Source organism: Mercenaria mercenaria, chromosome 4, assembly GCF_021730395.1.
Source record: "Mercenaria mercenaria strain notata chromosome 4, MADL_Memer_1, whole genome shotgun sequence".
Taxonomy (NCBI): domain Eukaryota; kingdom Metazoa; phylum Mollusca; class Bivalvia; order Venerida; family Veneridae; genus Mercenaria; species Mercenaria mercenaria.
The window spans coordinates 72252053-72273788 of NC_069364.1; the positions used below are offsets into that span (position 1 = coordinate 72252053).

At 35.4% G+C, this 21736-nt stretch overlaps 1 protein-coding gene across 1 annotated transcript; it reads left to right on the forward strand.

Moving 5' to 3' along the window:
• The first annotated feature begins 6748 nt into the window (after positions 1-6748).
• LOC128556454 (protein unc-93 homolog A-like) lies at positions 6749-8988 on the forward strand. Its single transcript, XM_053541669.1, has 3 exons — positions 6749-7879; positions 8340-8607; positions 8855-8988. The coding sequence occupies exons 1-2, from the start codon at positions 7013-7015 to the stop codon at positions 8532-8534; spliced, it is 1062 nt and encodes a 353-aa protein (XP_053397644.1). The 5' UTR covers positions 6749-7012; the 3' UTR covers positions 8535-8607; positions 8855-8988.
• The last annotated feature ends 12748 nt before the right edge of the window (positions 8989-21736 follow it).

Consider the following 21736-nt stretch of genomic DNA (forward strand, 5'->3'; position numbering starts at 1 on the left):
ACCACGTGACGATGAGAAAGTCACAGACAGTGCAAAATAGCAGAGATGCCAACGTAACACATCCGGCAGCCTGTTTCATTTGTCAAACAAATAGTTATTTTCGACAAAAATCACTTCAATTTGTTATTTGAACAATTATGTATGCGAATATTACCATCTAGATGCAAATAATGCAACTTATAAAAAAAATAATCTGGGTAAATAACTCGTGACTGCAGGAATAAGGTCAGTAATTCGGTCAAAAATGTGCTTCCGTGGTGTAGTCGAAAGAAGTCCATAATAAATAGATCCTAATTTTCCCATTTTTACGCAAATTCGTGTAGAATGAGTGCTTTAATCACAATTTTTCACTACCAGAATACATTTTGCATGAAATGAGACGGTTTTCATGTTCGTACACCCCACATGGCAAGTTTTGCAGATGGAAACCGGAAGTAGGTATTTATTGCGCGAACAAGAGCAAATATGCGCCATTTTTAGGGTAGCAGACCACAACTGACTGGCATTTCACTAGGAACTACTCAACCCCTTATTTTCTTTTCATTTTTTCGTTAACTTGTGATAGAACTTTCAAGAAAAATAGGTGTAGGAAAAAGTGATGTTCTATAAAGATACGTAAGACGATCTGAAGTCTTGACTGGTGGCTTGGTTTTCCCTAATTGAATAGCCTAACAAATTATTATAATTTTGTTTATTGAAGATTACATAGTATCATAAATATCATATTATCTAAAATGCCAACATCCTGACCAATCAGTGAATGTTATTTTTATAACCCACCCATAAATTGAACATCATAAACTTACATAAAAAGTTCAACTTGAACAATTAAAGAGGTCAGCTAAGGATAGTAAGGACACATGTAATTACAATTCCCAAAGAGAGTGTTTTCGCTGCAAATATTCATTATATATATATTGCAACAGGTAAACTAATTAAAGACATTTTAAAACCAACGTGTTAAAGTTGACTGTTGATAATTCTACTACAGAAAAAAACGGGCAATTATCATTTAGTTACACCATTTTCTTCAGTGGAAATCCGAATTTTCAAATAAGATGCATGATGACTAATTAATGACTCTCCAGAGGCCTGGTATCTCATTCTGTTCGACCTGCAGCAAGTAAACAATAAAGGTTAATACTGTCTGGTACTGTAATTGTATTTATAAGTCATTCATTTCTGTACGGACAATAAAATCTGGCCTGGCCCGGTCGAAATTTAGGCTCATCTGACCAGGCCAGGCCAGAGATTAGCACATGCTGCTTTAACTTGTTTAAGGTATTGGTTTGTCTACACTTCAATACTAAAACAGAATACAGATGCGAATTGGACTGTCATTTGTCTTCTCAGAGTCAGAGCTGTGTATGGCTATATAAATATTGCAGTGAACATCTGAAAAATAATGCGAACAGAATATAAGAGAATAATAGAAACGTTTCAAAGCTAAATAGTATCTTTAAGCTCCAATTTCTTCTAGGTAGAGATGAAAAATCGATCGACCATTTTCTGTCGTTTTATACCATGTATGAGGTAAAATTACTGTCGTTAAGCTATGTTAAGTAACTATGACAATTAATCACGTTGTCCGAGCAATAAAGCTTCATTTCTATAATCCTTTTTGTTTCTTTTTTTTTTTTCAGACGAAGAAGTGCAACTACATACATTCTGTTTGGCGGAAATATCGGCTTTTCAAGCTTTTAGAGCAATATTTTTCCGTTAACATACATTTCAAATGAGTCTGAAAATAAAAAAATACGGATTTGTAGGTATCTTTGTTACATTTGGCTTTCAATAAATAAGTTACAAAGCTATTCATAAGTACATTTTAAAATGAACACGCGTGGTAACTCCCATATTTTGAACACTTTTATGTGTATTAAAATAATTTCAAAACATTCAGACACGGTTCTTCTTTCATGAACTGTGAATATTTGAATTCAAAGACCAACCTTAAGATCTAGACTTGTTTTAATTATATACTTAAGGACTTTATAAACGCAACAGTGGGGTAGGCTGGATTTTATCAGGAAAGCAAAATTATTTCTATTTACGTGTTATCTGTATGGATCGCTGTAAACATTGTTAAACTGAAATAACATTTCCTCATACTATACTTGGGCAATTATATAGGATATGAAAGCGACTTGTCTATGCCTAATTTTCAAGAGACAAACGTACCTTTAACCGAGAAAGATCCGATGACTTGAGTTAAAGACATCTCTCTGTTACTCTTAGCTTGAAGTCTGTAAACCGTTTCCGTGCTCCTGTCACACGTATATTAAAATACGTCCGTCCGTGTCTCAGTGACCTAGAGACTTGAAATTGTTTCCGGACTCTATGTAAGAAAATGAAATAGCGATAGGTAACCTTACCCAATGACTACATTCTCCTTGAGGAAGTCATTTTATTCTGGGGTCAGTGGCCTACAGTGGTCAAGGTCACAGGAACACCTTCCCCTACTACTTATTTTTTAAAATTGTAATTCAGGTTCTTGATTTTCTTACTATCCCTCCTCCACACTCCGCACTCCGCACACACATCCTTACAAACACACATGTCCCTACTACGGGGTTTAATTCACTTTTACTTTACGCTAATTTTTTGGTTCCTTTAATCTTTTTCACTTTCATTCCCTTGTATATTTTCAGCTGATTTTTAAAAGCCATCCTCTTCTCAGCTAATTGCTTTAATGTTTGATTTTTACTCCTGACCATTCCCGTTGTGAACGAGTGTATTATGTCCATTTCGATAGAGCTTTTGTTCCTTTATTTGCAATTATAAGCTAAACTAGGAAAGAAAGCTGTCTCATACAGCTACGTTTTACATTTGCAAACTCATATGTTAACGGAAATCTGATGTAATTCAAGCTGGAAAAGAGTTTCCGCTATAAGAAAAGCGGAATTTTAGACATTAAGAAGAATTTTTGGATAATAGAACGTAACCAAACAAATTGATCAATAGCAGACTAGGCTTAATTGAGTCGTAGTACAACTGAACCACCAGCACATATATTTCTTTCGTTTATTCGGGGAGCATGCGCACTCGTGATTACTTCCGGGAGTGGCTTCAGCCAAATAGTGTTTGTGCTATAATCCGCCCGACGAACTGAAAAAATATCAACAACATCACTAAAGATTGACTGCTCTATTCTTATCAATGTTTCACGAAACATAACATTACTCAAATTACTCTTAAAATGTGTTCCAACAGAATTTTTAACTGTATATTATAATCATAAATTCCTCCCTTATTTCATTGTGGCTGTACCGTTTGTGGTGGTTCGTCTGCCCAAAACGTAGACAGATTGTCAAAACTTCAGAAACGTCCTACTAGGATAATCCTTAAAGCTGACATTATGACACCTCAGGGATTTTTGGTGGCTGCCAATCACTAATCGAATGACCTACTACACATGTCTACTAACATTTAAATCACTTAATAATAGAACACAGCAATAAATAGATAAATAAATAAATAAATGTTTCCTATTCTAACAACAGAACAACTGATCGGTCACGAACGAACATTTCAAAGTTTCTAGATTAAAAACAGCATTATATAATGGGTCATTCATTGTTGGTGGTCCTAAGATATGAAATGAACTCTCCTACGACATCAGCAATTGTGAAACTCATTTAAAACATTTTTAACTGTATGTTTTAAATGAAACTATGTAAGGAATCTCTCTTTTTAACCTATTTATAAATCTACCCTAGTTCCCTAATCCAAACCTAATTTACATGTTCTCCGTACTTGGTGGTACATGAGGTGTGTTCGTATCTCGACTCTACACTTTTCCCGTCTCATTATCGTGGGAGAAGCACACATGTAAAATCATTGGACGTAACACTTAATAACAGAACATAATGAGTCTTCGGCAATGTCCGTAAAAGAAATGACCATTGAGTAATTTTGTAACAAAAAGTGAATACAACGTCATTGGACGTTGTACGTGCGCGATCCAGTAACATTAAGAACAACTGAATGCGCACGAGACTTGGTTTACAAATTTGAAAATATAAATAGATTAAGAGCGCTTCAATGATCTATAAACGATACGGACAAATGTATAGTAGGTTTGACGGCCTATTATACATTTGAAGGAAACTGGTAAAACTGATTTTAGAAACACAATTTAACTGTTGGCAGTATTATAAATTATGCAGGACACTGACAAAATAAATACCTTATGTCATTCTCGTCATTCTAACTGGTAAAACAACTTTATTAACTGTTGTAACTGCTGGCAGTAGTAGCAGTTAACTGGTGTTAGTACACACGATCAATTGCTGTAACTGCTGGTAGTTAACTGCGACACGCAGTTAACTGCTGTAACTGCTGGCAGTAGGAGCAGTTAAGTGCTGTAACTGCTTGCAATAGGAGCAGTTAACTGCTCCTACTGCTGCTACTGCTGTACTGCCAACTTCACGCCGATATTTAAAGTACAAGGAAATAACCTTGTACCGAGTTCTTGCATACCAGACTGGGATTTCTGGTGATTTCACTGGTGCTAGTGAATCTTATTTCCCGAGATGTAAGATGACTCTCGTGCTCTATATGACGTATAACGAACTACATCTTTGTAGCAGATTCGTGTAGTAATTATAATGATTTTACGTAAAACCGTATAAAAATCAAATACCTTGATAGTTCCCCTTAGTTCATTACAGTATATCTTCCGATTTAAAAAAAAAAAAAAACGTTATTCCCTGGAAAATCATGACGTTTCACAGCAAAACAAAACTAAACTATTACGTTGCGTTTATATTTGTAACGTCATGACGTACTTTTTATACCTCCTGTTTACGAACGTTAAGTTATGCGCTATTGTACGACAAACGCGCTATAAGAAAGTTATTTGTTTGAATTCATTTTTACTATTATTCGTTGAATATGGCATGCAAGAAAAAGATTCAGTCACTGGTGGTAAGTGCAGATGGAAAGCAAATGGAATGGAGAGCCTCATTAACGCCAAAACAGTTACCCTCGTCTTATAATACCAAGTTTGTAAAGTCCCTGTAGAATGGGTGATATAGTGTTTTATGACAAGAAAATATGTCGTTATTATTTTTCAAATCTTTACTGCAATAAATAACATTATTTCTTGCTCTGTAGGTATTGGATCCCACTTCTGTTGTCTAAATTATAGATATACCATAATCTTATAAACGACTGGTCTAATGTTACGAAACTCCTTCATAAACTTCCTCTAATCTCTCAGGGAAGTACAGTCAGAGGAAATAGGAAAGAAGGCTGAGTATCAAAGGGCGTTCGCGTTTAATTGTTCTGGCCAAACTTTGATCTGAGCGCTGTATTATATTGTATGTACGGAATATATAAGTGCCCAACAAAATATCAATTCTTTTTTAAATAGGACCGATTTTGCGAATCGTTGTCATGTGTTGCAATCACTTGGCGATACGATTCCATTAAATGAAAAAACAGTACCGGGTAAGCGTCACATTTGTTGAACCTTTGAATATATCTGCCGTCGGCTTGAAATGACTGTTTGATACTTCATTTTTTCCATGGAGGAAGATTCCACTATGCTATACATTGTATTTGACAACTGTGTTTTGTATTTATTTGCTGATGAAACTGAGTATTCGGAATGACATGCGGGTGAAATGTTTTCGTATATGGTTATTTATAACCATGAAGTACATTTAAACATTTTGAGCGCTCTATCATGTATACTGTTACATTCCGTACAAAGTACAACAACCAACAGTCCGTACAAAGTACACCAACCAACAGTCCGTACAAAGTACACAAACAGTCCGTACAAAGTACACCAACCAACAGTCCGTACAAAATACACCAACAACGGAAGTGGCGAAATAAATCGCTCATATGGATGGATAATGATTGTTTACTCATTTTATCACTGATGTAACCATTCTTTAATGCAAATTCGCTCTTTAACCCTGGCCTGACCATTATAACCATAAAGAATACAAGAGTTCATCTTAACTTTTTTGTTATCCTTAACACATGCTATTAAATGACATGGCTGTGTTAATTCATATATATTAAAAACTTCAATGTATTTGTATATTTTATGTTGAAATGAATACACTTACCTATAAATCTATGAATTCTATCATTCATACATATATACTAGTACACTGATTTTCTTAAATAAATCGATAAAGTCTTTGCTGCCAATTGATTACTGACATCTGAACAAATGCTTGAATGAATATTGTACATTGTATTAACCAGTGTCAGTTTCCTACAAGATGACGAGGGTGACATCTGTTGTGGAGCTCTGAACAAACTTAACAGGGCCGACGTGACTTTTCCTATATGTGTTTATACTATTCTATTCATCCAGGAAGTGAGTTTTACTTATTATCTTTTAAAATACATGTATTAGAGTAAATTTAACGCAGACTAAGATGTAAATATATAAACAAGGTAAACCGATTTGTTATTTTCAATAATCTAAAACATTTGAGTACGTAATTTATATAGATGATATTAGCTATTTATGTAAAAGCATATTTTATTGTCAGTGTTTTTAAATCTATGATGTATAAAAACAAACGTTGCATGAATAGTACGGAATATTGACACAAAACCTTCAGATTATGGTTTAATAGCGAGCGGTATACTAGCGAAGACAATAAGCATTGTATTGTCAGTAATTAATATTTGTGAAAGTGTTATACAAAATATCACTTCAATGAAATACGATAGATGTATATCCGTTCTGAATGTCTTTTCAACAGCATATAGCGTTAACTTTCACTGTTAGCACGTGGCTCTTGTCGTTATTTTTATCACAGTATACATAAATTAATTTAGTAGAACCGCTGATGGGGATTATTTTATAGATTCTTGTCAACGTTTGCAGAGATTAATTATTTTTTTACATTAGAATTAATAACATCTCCTGTCTTATCTTTAGACTGACAATAATCTACGATGTGAAAGAAAACAACATATAACATTTAACAACGGTTTAAATCGGAGGAAAATGCAACGTTACTAAAAGAGTACGTGTATGAAGCACATAATGGATTTAAACAAAATGGATAAGAAGTCGACGGGCAATGAATTAAGAAATACATTTGTGTTATCGGGCGCCTTTACAGCAATTTTTACTGCTTACTTGGCAATACAAAATCTTCAAAGTAGTTTGAACCAAGAGCAAGGCCTTGGAATCATCTCCTTGTCATGTATGTACGCTTGTATAATAATCTCAGGCATTCTCGCACCTGTTATTATTCATGTTTTTGGGGAGAAAAACATCTTGGTATTTTCTTTCATGTGTCATGTGATTTATATGGGAAGTAATTTTTATCCAAGTTTTTCGACATTAGTGCCATCATCAGTGTTGTTAGGTCTTACTGCTGGACCAATGTGGACTTCTCAAAGTGTGTACCTGGCTAATATGGCATATTCCTACGCAGAAAGAACTTCGAAAAGTTGTCATCCTGTTCTTAGTAAATTTAATGGAATTTTCTACCCAATGTATGAAACCACGCAAATAACGGGAAACCTCATTTCATCTCTAATTCTTCAACAGGGCGGCTACAGAATTAGCTCCTCAGTTAATGCAACGAAAGTAAAGTTTTGTGGCAGTGAAGATTGTCCTACGGCAGTTCATGTATCTAATATTAACGAACCCGACCGTGATCTTGTGTACATACTACTGGGAATATTTTTAGCATGTGATGTGTTTGGTGTCTTCCTAACTTCAATATTCTTGCCGCCATTAAAGAAAATGGCATCAAAAGAAAAAGCAAATATTTTGAAATCTTTAGCTTCATGTGGAAAGGGTCTCACAGAAATAAACCTAGTTTTTCTGATACCCTTGATAATGTTTATGGCGATGGAACAAGCGATTTTATGGACTGACTATACTAAGGTAAACTTCAGAAGTGTTACTTTTTTGGTTTATTATGGTAGACATTTCTCATTTCAGTTCTCATGTCAGACTTAATTTGTTTTAACTGTACCGATGTTTATAAATATACATATATCTTTTCGTCCTACATATAGGTGCGTTAATCAAATTTGCAATGTTTGATTTGGGATCCCATTGAAAATAAGTGATTAGTTTTACTTTAATGGGTCATCCCATGCGTTAAGATCATATCATTTTTCTATGTCATAAACTATAAAATATACTTAACTAAATCTTTCATGTATTAATTAGCATATCTATACCTAGATTGTTTATAATATTTTAATCAAAGCATTTTAAGTATATTGATTATTGTATACAAGTATTTTACTGTATCAGTTATATATAATATTTGCCTGAATAAATTTTAATTGAATTGAATTAAACATTATTATAATTTCCTATTGCATTTTCATTATAGGCATTCATCAGCTGCCCATTAGGAATTCAGAAGCTTGGATTCGTCATGGCAACATATGGTGGCTCCACGACGGTATTCGCACTCATATTTGCTCGAGTCTCGAAGTATACGGGACGATACGTTTTATTTGCTCTCGCTGGTCTGGTAAATCTTGGTATTTTGATAACGTTATATATATGGATACCAAGTTCTTAGGACGTTTTGCTCATATTTTTTATTCCAGTTATATGGGGTGTTTCTGAAGGTATATGGCAAACACAGTCTAATGGTGAGAGAAGTTCTTTTTAACCGAAATAAAATAATCAATGTATGTTTCACTTAAATTCTAGTTTTAAATCCAGAATGAAAATCAGTTCTTTTTTATGTTCGTCACGAATCATATAACTTTATTTCAAATAATATACTTCTGGAATTATACAAATATATGCAACATTATAATAATCTGCGACCTAATCCCTCGTATAGGAATTGTTAGAAATTTCATTGGATTGTTAAACATATCATTTATATTTCAGCCTTGGTTGCACTGTTATTCCCGGAGAAGAAAAACTCCGCATTCGCCAACTATCATACCTGGAAAGCGATTGGTTTTACATTGACATTTGTTTATAGTAACTTCCTCTGCGTGTCAACAAAATTGATAATCGCCATAATTTTGTTAATCGTGTCAATGATTTTATATTTAATTGTAGAAATAAGAGTTAAACAAAGTAAATCTAACAATGAAAAAGAGACAGAAGAAGAAAACCAATTAGATCCAGACAGCAATACTTCTGTATGGTTGAAAAACTCGCAATTTAGTACAGCACTCATCGCTTGTAAATAACAACACTGATAAAGCATTTCAAGAAGTCATTCTTTTTTATTTTCGTTCCCGCGCTTTTATAAAGACGGTTGTAAGCAGGTTGTACTACGGTATCGATTCGCTGCTGCGGCATATATACCTAAACTGGTGTATAGTTATTCCATCCATTCTCGCTGGAGATTTTTGTCGACTATCCACGAAACATTTACCTTTGTCTGTGGATACAAAATGATTGCTTCCAAAATTTCACTTATAAATGCTTTTATCTTGAATTGACATGTGATATAATTTTGTATTCAATTTTAAATTTAATATGCTAGAACTGTAAGGGTAGGTCTACAAAGTTTTTGTATTTCTCAAGTTCCAAAGTATATGTCTGTTACTGTAGTTCCACCGGTAACAACACAACTTCGAACTTCAAGTGCATCAGAGAGAAATACCATTCTACTGAAGTTATACGTTTACACTGGACAGATCGCAACTGGTACTATATTTAAATGAGTTGTTTTAATATTCACTGTAAATATTTCACAGGCACTGCAGTGATGATCATTCCAACATTTGCCAAATATCTTTTGTTTATCACCATTAAATTTGATTTGCAACAGTTAGTTTACAATAAACCAATGCATTTTAGGTAAACATACTCGTTGATGAGCGGCCCTCCTAGTAAAGTGATATATGACAAACTTCATAGCAACAGCTTGCATGGTAACTAGCACGTGCCGCCATAGTAATGCTTCTCAAGACCAGAAGGAGTCCTAATGACTGCCAGTGAAAAACAGAGTACAGTGTAAAATTCTAAACCGAACTTACAAAGCTCAGAATGACCATTCCCAGTCCTGATTACCAGGAACATGACACTGTTACACAGACAAGTTAGAACTACATTTTGTCGTAATTTTAGCCAAATATTTTAATCGTGATGCTGGACAATAAGAGCTTTTTGTATATACTTTTACCATACTATTGAACTGTGTCTCTCCATCAAGATCAGAGATGCCGTTACATTGACAATTTATAAAGCCTGTTGGTGGGGGGGGGGGGGGGGGGGGCTCCGTGGCCGAGTGATCAAGGTCGCTAACTTCAAATCACTTGCCTCTCACCGGTGTGGGTTCGAACCTCACTCGGGGCGTTGAATTCTTCATGTAAAGAAGCCAACCAGCTGGCTTAAGGAAGGTCGGTGGTTCTACCCAGGTGCCCGCCCGTAATGAAATAACGCAGGGTGTGGCACCTGGGGTCCGAAGTTCCTCCACCATCAAAGCCGGAAAGTCGCCATATGACCTATAGTTGTGTCGATGCGACGTTAAACCCAACAAAACAAGCATACAAACAAATATATAGCCTGGTACATAACCATTTTTTCCGACGCTTGGCAAATCGACCGAGATCTTTTCCATACAAAATTGCAACACAATGTTACATTCTTTTTGTGATTTAAATTTAGGTTATAGGTCATCGGCTAATGAAATGACAAAATGAAAAAAAAAATTGTAAGAATATTGGGATATTACATGTATATACTATAAAAGTAAAGATGAATATTGTAGGGAATAAATATGTTTGAGTCAATTAAATCCATGAGAAGATCGTTTAGAAGTACAGTATACAACAAATCAAAAATAATAGAGGACTGAGTCTGTTTATGATAGGTTATGGTATTTGCATGCTGCACAGGAAAGAAACTCCATGTGTTTCATCTTTGTTGTCTGCGCAGAGAATTAGGTATTACCTGGAAATAAAAGTTGACTAACAATGACGTCCTTACAAGAACGGGACTACCTTCAATGTACACACTCCTTCACTAACGCTGCCTACGCTGGCTCGGTCACGATCACAGAATGGATGATGGACGCATACCAAAGGACCTGCTGTACGGGGAACTTGCAGGCGGACACACCTTCGGTTCAAGGATGTCTGCAAGAGAGACCTAAAATCATGCGGGCATAGACACAGATTCCGGGAGATGGGTCTGTCTGGAAACAGGAGGTGAATAAGAACTTGAAGGCAGGGAAGGAAGCCTTCTGAGACGCGATTGGTTAAAAGAGAGTCAGACGCAAAGCCAGCCAGTCAAGGGACGCCTTCAGACAACAATAATACGGAGCATCAGCACATGTATGCCAGAGATATTGCAGGGTGTGCGGACGTAGTACTGCGCACGGCATTATTTTCTCAAAAAAAAACAAAAAAACATAAAATGTCCGGCACTGACAATTTGACAAGCGAAATCCTAAAAAGCTCTTTACTATCTCATTTCACCATTTTTATTGAATTTATACAATAGAAAATATGCTACAGGAGAATGGGACACCAATATTCAGAAAAGGAGATATTAACGATGCTAAAACTATCACGGGATCACGCTGATAAATGTAGCGACCTCTACTTAACAGACTGACAAAATGGACAAACAAATACGAAACAGTTTCTGACAACCAGTTTGGCTTTCAAAGGGGCAAATCGATCATTGATTGTATATTTAATTGTATATCCATTCTCCGCTCGATAAAATTGATGGTTCATTTCTTTGGTATAAACTTCTCTCGGAAAATAAAAGTAGCAGGTTGGTGAAAACTATCAAATTGATGTATTCCGTGGTAAAATCATGCGTAAGATGCAAGCTGACATGCTCAGAACATCGGTTTAAAGCAGGGTGATCCGAGCTCACATTTACTTTTTATGCTTTTCGTATATGATTTGATGGACAATATAAACTCGGATCTTGATGAATTTTCACAATAAATGAATTAAAATTATTCCTCGTCCTAAATGCTGATGATAAAGTTATTTTTGCAAAATTGCAAATAGCTATGATTTTTTAAAATGGGAGACATTCTCGATATGATTTCTTGATTTATAACGAGGTAATTGAAATAGTAGACTCATTCAAATATCTAGACATAACATTATATAAATTAGAGGTTAATACACGACAGAGCCGGGCCGGGAGGTGATAATCGGCCCGGAAAATGAATAAGCCCTCGAGCCATTAGGAATTCCTGGCCGATTATCACCTCCCGGTCCAGCTCTGGCAAGTATTAATGTCTTTAATACATTATGTTTAGTTGCATGGAACAGTGTCAAATTAATTGTTAGAAATTTACCACAAGGTCGGTTTTAGGACAAATTTTAAGATATTCTTATGAAAAACTGATCCAGAATCTATATTTATAACAGGGCAAACTTATGAACTGATAGTCTTATTAACATTTTACAATGCACGTACTAGTGTTTCGTTAAACGGCTTCACATTTGGCTGCTTGGCATCAAATTTTGATACGCCGCTCCAAATCACACAACACGGTTTCAGTATGCATTAGACGGCGCCAAGCTTTAATGAATCGTTTCATTTTACACTGCACGAACTCATGTTGCGTTAAACGTCTTCAAATTGGACTGCATGGCATCAAGTTATTACACACCGCTCTTAATTACACAAAGCGGTTTCAATATGCATTAGACGGCGTCAAGTTGTAATTTCATTTAACACTGCACGTACTCATGTTCTGTTAGACGGCTTCACATTGAGCTGGATGGTATCATGTTTTGTTGGATGATTTCATAGTACGGTGCATTGCAACAAGTTTTTCAACGCATCGTTCCATGTTTAGATGGATAGAATAAAGTTTTGTGTTACATGGTTTCAATGCGTTGAATGCAAATTTATTGGACGGAATTGAGTTTTAGACTAGACGGCGTTGAAATGCATTGCACTGACTGACTTATTTATGAATGGATTGTATATTTACTAATTTTGGCGGTGACCGCCGCCCATAATGTTTAACAAAACGAAATACATACTAAATTTCTAAGACGGATCCTCGGCGTGAAAAAATCTACCTATTTGTCAGCACTTTACCGAGGGAAGGGTACCATTTGTAATCCAATGCAAGATAAATCTGATAAAATATTGGATTAAAATATTATGTCAGTGTGATTCATCCCATGTTAAAATAGTATATTTGATGTTAAGATATGATGCTGATCAAAACTGTTCATATAATGGAAAGAGCTGGGCTTTTCAAGTGAAATGTATTCTACAGCGACACTGACTTTCATAAGTGTGGAATGAACAATCCAATATATGTATTTCTTTTCAACTTATTAAACATCGAATTTTAGATATAAATTTACAAAAATGGTATTCAGACATCAATAATTTGAATCAACTTCAATCATATTGTATATTTAAACACGATTTTGAAATGGAAAATTACATAGACGTTTTAACTGAAACCAAATATTCGCCAACCTCCTCGCATAGCTTATTGAAACAGGAAGATATGATAATACCCTTCCAGAGCAAAGAATATGTAGGTCCTGGAACATGAATCAAGTTGAAAATTAATTTCATTTTTACTTGTTTGCCCAAAATTCCGTGATGTAAGAAATAAATACTTTAAATCATATTTTTGTCATTGGCCAACAATGAAGAACTGCCAAAAAAACCCACATATTTTGCTATCGTAAATCTGCTCAGCATTACTTTTGAATATAAGTCAATATTTGAATACATTTTATATGGAAAACAATTTTCTATTTATTGTGTTCATTTTGTGTTTTGCTCTTCTGCAAATATTTTACACTGTATTTCATTTTGAAATGGCTATAAACATTGTTATTATGTTTTATGCTAATAAAGATATTCGAATTCGTATAAAAACCAGCTAAATTACTTATTAGATAGAATATATAGTGTATTTCGTCATTATACTCTCTCATTAAAATTACGGAAATGTATTGTCGTTCTCGTATAATTGATTGCACGTTCACGTGTTTATTGGTAGGCAGATTCTAACATCACGGAAACGTTCAATATATTTTCTGAGAAGACCATTTAGAGTAAAGGTTGTGGTAAGTAACAAGAACAGAAGAACGAGTTACGATATGAGCCGCACCATGAGAAAACCAACATAGTGGCTTTGCGACCTGCATGGATCCAGACCAGCCTGCGCATCCGCGCAGTCTGGTCAGGATCCATGCTGTTCGCTTTCAAAGCCTATTGCAATTAGAGAAACTGTTAGCGAACAGCATGGATCCCGACCAGACTGTGCGGATGCGCACACTGGTCTGAATCCATGCTAGTCGCAAAGCCACTATGTTGGTTTTCTCATGGCACGGCTCATAAAATGATATCACGAAAGCCACTTTATCATACAGTGCTGAGTTTCTGTTCTAAGAAAGTACTGGTTAAAAAGTGCATATGTTTCTTCTTACAATCTATATGAAGGATAGAATACAACCAAACAAAATAAATCCATCCGTGAAAGGGTAATGAAACATCCAACACCCATCGCGCAAGAATCGCCGGTTTAGGCGGATCCCTATATATATTTAATTGACCTCGTAATCCCTAAAGGTTTGAAATATAATAACGTTAGGTCAAAATACGGAGTAATTTTACGGCCGCCGTACGGCACTGAAGGACTGCTGTTGTGTACGGCACTAAAGGACTGCTGTTGTGTACGCCACTAAAGGACTGCTATTGTGTACGGCACTGAAGGACTGCTGTTGTGTACGGCACTAAAGGACTGCTGTTGTGTACGGCACTGAAGGACTGCTGTCGTGTACGGCACTAAAGGACTGCTGTTGTGTACGGCACTAAAGGACTGCTGTCGTGTACGGCACTAAAGGACTGTTGTTGTGATCGTCAATAAAATCATTCTTAGAGAGCATACACTGCAACAAAGCATCTTTTCACAGATTTTATTATGTTACAGCAACAGCAGTCTATAAGTCCCGTGTGGTGGCTGTAAAAAGTCTCCCCGTTCTTGAACTCAGTGTTGTTATATTTTCTGGTCTTTTGGGATCATGGAGTGCACTCATTTTTACTGAAATAAAAATTCCGCTTTAGCCGGTGCTAGGGTGGGGGGAGGGGGGCGTGAGGGGTGTTGCACATTTCATAACCTCTCATGAACAGACTCAATCAATCCGAGTCTGCTATTACGTTGCTTTGTTGCATTCTGTGCGTCCGAAGGATATTTTCACAGATCTTATTATGTTATAAATCCTGTAAGTGCGTTTTTACGCTTACCAGAGATAATACACGCTAAAAGGGAAAAACGATTCCCCACTGACCTAAATTCTAACCCCAGTGGCAAAAATAAACAAAAACAAAAAACAAACGATTGTATGAAATAAAACATACAAATATGGTCAATTTTAGGTATCAGTGCAACAATCTGGCTAAAATTAGAGAACCAAGAGCAATTCAGATGATTACTAAATCCGTCTCTATAATGTTTTATTTTCTTGTTATCGTTTTTGCTGATAACATACCCCAACAATTTATTGTTTTTAAAACACTAAGTAAACACAACAAGAAGTGAGATGGGAGCATTCGTCAACGCCAGTTCTCACAAGTATGTGCAGCCTTTAACAATGCGGTACGATCGTTTTGCTAGGATTGTTTTAGATAATGTGATGACTTGAACATGAATTAAACATAGATGAAATGAGGACTCACAAAATTTTATTTTCCTATAAACACGACAGCAAAAATTGTTTTCGCTGAATTTGCTTTTTAACAGGAAGAACTGATTTAAAACCTAAAATGACAAATTGCATGAACGTTTTATGTGACAAGTATTAATTGTTTGCAACAGGGCTGATTTTATAAGTACTGTTTTTGTTGTTTTCGTACTAGTCTGTGCTCTCTCCAAGTCATCGAAATAGTTGACCTGTTTTGTTAAAAGTGCAAACAACAAATAGGATATTTATTTGTACTTTTAAAGGTTATTGCTGAGGACAGCGGCAGTTATGTTCATGTCAGAAAGTATGGTACGAATTACCGACCTGCATTCTCTGTAAAGTTTGCTTGATCATAATTTTCCATACAGTTGTTAAGCGTGCATCATAATTATGAAAACAATGACCTATTGTTACTTCGAAAATTTAAGACGAAGTTTAGGTTGGAATGTTAAAAAGTATTTGGTGTATCTCAATGAGGGTAACTAGTGATGTTTTTTGTTTTTTTCAATCTAGGTATGTTATTCTATGTATTAACGGTATTCGGTCGTTCTTTGAATACTTCACGCCACATACATAATTAAGTCTTCTACAGTTCCATCATTCAAGCTTTGTAACCTAAGAAATGTTTATAGGTTATTAGCTTTGTATCGGGAAATATGCACTCGTTCTTCAGCGGAAATATTGCGCGACTTTATTACATACGCATCTACACGTATAAATGTTATGTAAATATCATAAATATGGTCAATAGCCTGAATAGGATTCACAATACTGAACTAAATAGAAAAAAAATAGCGCAACAACACATACTGAATTACGTCACGCACCCGATATGAAATTCAGGGGTCAGTGTATGGAAAAATATTGACGTTTCCGGTACCAGTGTAACTTAACGGGGAATAGAAACGAGTATATAATAATACAATTTATTTGTTTATTTATTAAAGTCTACATACATGATCAATATAATACAACGTAATTAACAACAGAATTGTTGTTTCTTAAGAGAAAGAATACCACCATTAAAAACAAAAACAAAAATCATATTATTACAATTGTTCATGAGCCAATATATCCCCTATCATAAAATTTATTATATGTGGAACTATACTGAAAATTGATAAAAAATGAAAGAAAAGTAATTGATAATTGATAGGTAACGCGTAGAAACAGCTAAACATATTAGATAAGCTTCAAATTATTCATTTTACTCGACATCTGTGTGCGTGTGGTCGGTTTTCGAAGAAGTATGAACCAGGTACAACGTCAACAACATAATAAATATTCTAAAAAAATGGGACGGAATGACAGGTATTTTTGTTATAACTGAGTGAAGAAAACAACAAATACGCTGTAATTAATCTGCCCTTGACATTTTAAAAATGTACTTGCCAGAAACAAAGTATGGTTATTACTATTTTCTGCTCCCTATTGTTAGGGCCATTACATGAAACAGTAATTTGCATGCTACAATGTTGATTTGTAATTGGATGCTACGCTAACGTCTTTGATCGTGTCTAATATAACAGGTGGAGGACTCACGATAGGCAGTTTTTAATCCCACCGCGACAAATCTTTTCTGATATTTGTCTTCTGGCCTGTTTCGTCGCGCCTCTTGCTGCTTTGTATTCTGCTAAGACATTGAGTACTTGCGTTGTTGGTTCTTAAGGTTTGCTTTTTATATAAATTTATAAGCGTTTTTTGTGTGTTTTACATGTCATGCCTTCTGTTGCCATTGCGTGTTAGGGATTTACCTGTAGAGGATTACATTACTTTTATTTACACTTTCCTGTGACTTTGAAACATAGTGGGGATAAGAATGCGGATAGTGCGCACCAGTTACCGGTTTAAGCTCCCAATTGGTGGTTTTGCCACTGACTGTATCCAGGGCGGTGCCCGACTGTGTCGTTTTGTCCTCGGGGTGTTTACTTTGTCTTTGTGCATGTGTTTGTCTATGTATGCTAGTCTCGTGCACGTCCGCATGCTGTGGGTTGCGCTTTGAGGAAGTGTGGCTTTACCTGTTGGATACTCATGTTTGTTTTTTTCTTAACTAGTTAGTTTGACACAGAGTTTAAAGGTTTAGGATCTGCTAAGTTGCTTCTTTTCAACGACAATTTTGTGAATGTTGTATCACACTGTCATATCTACGGTTGGTTTGACTTCTACATTTTACTGCTGTATACTTTAGAAACTGGTAAATATGTGCTGATGATTACTCTATAGGCAACAATAAGAGATAAAGGTCCAGGGTTAGAAAGCTTAAGTTCTTGGACTGGTATCAAAACTCCGGCATCTGACTGGTTGTTTATTTGCACAAATTAGAAACTGCATGACCAACGGATAGTTTTGTCTCCAAACACAGTTCCATAACCTTGGAGGTTGTACGATAGTAATTTTGCCTCCAATAAATCATCGACAGTCAATCGGTGACAGTTCGGTCGATGCGCGCTGTTACAGCCCGTAAAACTGTTTCGTTCTATTAAAAATCAAATGCGTTTGGCGTCTACGGATGTGACCTTATTTTAAATAGTAATGGCACATATAGACAGAAAGTAAATAATAAACTCCTGGACCAAATAATGATTATAATACCCATTTGTGGGAGCAATCTTAATTGGTTTTGATACATTTTTCACAGATTTTCAATGACTTCTAATTGTAATCCAAGCCGAAAACACATACATATAGTACAGTACATATACTTCGTCATATGGCAAGCAGCTTTATCTCTTTAGGTTAATTTCATGACATATAAGTACATAGGTTACCCGACATGTGGGATTACTAGTATATGATAAAACACTTTTGAATTTGAATCAAATCCATTCAGTAATAACAGAGATAAAATGAATGTGCTCTAAACTCTGGGTAAAAAGGAGGCATAATTCATAAAACATTGGTGCCATAGTTATGATCTTGTGTCAAATGATGTGGGTGTTGGTGACGAACAACTGTTTAAAGTTTATTTTGTTTGGGTATTACGGCGCACTAACACAGTACAGCTATATTGCGCAAAACAACATACACAGAAATAAAAATATAAGGTGTGGGATAACAACTTGTATAGCTGCTGGAATCACACAGATTCAGCAAAATTAAGTGTATGTAGATGCCACTTACGGTCATGCAAGGGTAAGGCAGTAGTTCCATTTCTTTTCATGCACAAGTCGTTCAAGAACCACATGGGACGGTTTAAGTTTGAAACAAAATTTAAGTAATAAATAAAGTGAAAGTGCCATCAAAACTTTAAGCAAGCTCTGGACGCCGACGCCGACGCCGACGTAAGGGTAATCATATACTGAAATGACTGACCTTATAACGAACTGTAGAATCATATTCATCACGTGCACTTACAATACCGTTGGTATACAGTTGTTCACTGCTGTGAGTTGAGGTGTGCGGAGGCATGGTTTTCCTTGCTGAATATTCATCCTTGTTTTTACGTAGTCTCGGTGAGGAGACTTTTGACCACTATATTCTCTGTTGCTGAAATTTTATGCTCGTCTCATATTATAAAATACACAAATATTCAAATAAAGTTCTTGAAATTGTGTGTTTATTTCTATACGGGATTTGATAAGCTATTAAGGACGAGCTACACTAGTGAAAGGAAGTGGGACAGTTGTACATATTGGAAAATTAGACCCATCGTGAAAATCACCAAAAAAGCCGATAAAACTTTTGGCCAGGTAAATCGGCTGTCGAGACTGTTCGCTAGTTTTCGGCCTACTTCGTATTTCAGGCCTATGTCTAACCCTTCTTCGCCAGTGTACCGTTACATTAATACTTTTGATCATATGGATTTAGGGATATTGTTAAGTCTAATTTACAGTGATTGCAAAGATAGATCAGAAAATAGAAACCTAAATGGCTGTTGGTGGTTTAATCAGAATACCATTTATAACGGTATTCTCAACAAACACATTGTTATAAAACCAAACAATGACTTTCCAAAAGTAATTTCTACTTTCTTACAATCAGATGGAAACTCGCTTTTATAATACTTTCTTTGGTGTTCATGATTATGAAATAAAGATTTTAAGTAGTTTTTTATGTAATCAAATAACTGCACATTTATTATTATGTCGTGAGCGGTGTCCAACTAGCTTAAAATCTTATGCCAGCTCGAAGATCGGAATTCAACTTTATAACTTATCGAATTTTGATCCTAAGGTACACCTGAAGATCGAAAAAAACGTCAAATTGCAAAATAGCTTTTAATTTCAGGCCAGCTCAATGATCGAAATTTATAATATTCCAAAAGTCAAATTTCGATCTCGTATTGAATGAACAGCCTGTTCCAAGATTGATATTGAAATGAAAAAGTCAAATATCGGGCAAGCAATTAGTGTCGAGCCATCTCGAAAAACGTACTTCAAATTTTGAAAAGCTGGATTTCAGTATAATACTGAAACTGCGATCTGCTCAAGATTCAAAGATTAAAAATCTGCAAGATCGGATATATCGAAATTCAAGTTTTTATGCCCCCGACATCTACTGATGCGGGAGGCATATAGTGATTGTCCTATCCGTTCGTCTGTCCGTCCGTCCATCCGTACGAGGTTAACCAAATGAGACCGTTTCGTCTAGCATCAATATCCCTTACTAGAATGACTTGATACTAATGCAGATGTAACCTGTGACCATTCCTCATCTTCAGACATCACCTGACCTCAGTTTGACCTTGATCTTGAACATTACCTCGATTTGGACTTAGGTTGCTTTGTATCGACAAGGATGCCACCGGGAGCATCAAGCGTTTATTGAACACAGCTCCTTGTTAAAAATCTAAATAGATTATTCTCGGTATTTTATTTCAAGCATGCTCGAATTTTCAAAGCAATCGAATTTAAAACTGTTATTGAATGTGAAACTATCTTTTAAACAGCCAGCTTCCGGGAAAACCCAGTACTGGTGTCATATGAGAAGTCATGGTCATGATCCCTTTCACGGATGCTTGAACCCACGACCCCTGGGTTGAGCGGCCGACACATTATTCACTGGACGACCGCTCCCCTCAAAATATTTGAATTTCGGTCATCCTGCTGGATCTTATTTCAATTCTGCCTCGAAATTCGACGAATTATTTTTATTTTAATTTCGATTTCCGAGTCTGTGCGAAATTCAGTGTAAGCGAAATTCAACATCATCCTTTCAAAATTTGAATTTTGATTTTCTACTTCTAACTTGCCCAAAATATGCCGCCTAAAATTTCAACGTTTCTTTTTTTTAAATTTTGAACTTCGATCCTCAAGCTGTTTAAAATTGACTATTGGCTGTAAACAAATCATATTATGGAGCGTCCACTAATTAATAAATCCGTACATGTGTGCTGTTTAGCGGGTGAGAAGATATCAGTCTTTACCGTTAAGGAGCTTAAATTCCGTAAGAATTGACGGAAACATACGAGAATGTTCGAGTCTTTCCGATAAGGAAAAAAAAACCTATACTCATCTGCAAAATACTTAAAAAAGACCATTTTCATCTTCACCTAGAAAACTGAAATTAGTATGAAACAATAGCTAAATGAATATAGATTACTAAGTCGTTTGCAAAGGTCTTTAAGCACACATAAGAATCTATTTATTCTTTGTTAAACAGAAAAAATTTCAGCAAATTATCCATATTTTACTATATTTCTAATTGTAGATAGACAGACATAAAGTATACGCAAAAAAGACCATTTTCTTTTAAATTCATTTTTAAAATAAAATATTCATAAGAAAGACAATACATTGAATATTATCACATCGTTTGCAAAGCTAAAATACCTATAATGCTTTTTCCATGAATTTAAATAAAGTAAAGGGCTCCTTCTTTGCGCTATATAAAATATTTTCACTCGTGTGAAAAATCGATGGGTCTAATTTTCCCATATGTTGGTCAGAGGCTGCACGAGAAATTAAATCCACAATATTTTTTGACATTGTCTGTTCACGAGAGGTAATAAACTCAAAGCAGACCATGTGTGATATTTTTTCTAGGCAAACGAAATGAAATTCGTTACTAAAGTCTCGGACATTTTGTACATTTTTATAGCATGGAAAAGATTGAAACGCTGATTGATTATATAATAATCTATGTTGTTCCTTTTTTGCTTATGTAAAAAGTCAGGCTATAG

Bases quoted from the DNA above. Each gene is read 5' to 3' on its own strand.
- LOC128556454 (XM_053541669.1), top strand. From the start codon at position 7,013: ATGAAGCACATAATGGATTTAAACAAAATGGATAAGAAGTCGACGGGC. The intron at 7,880-8,339 runs GTAAACTTCAGA...TTTTCATTATAG, and splicing joins TATGGACTGACTATACTAAG to GCATTCATCAGCTGCCCATT.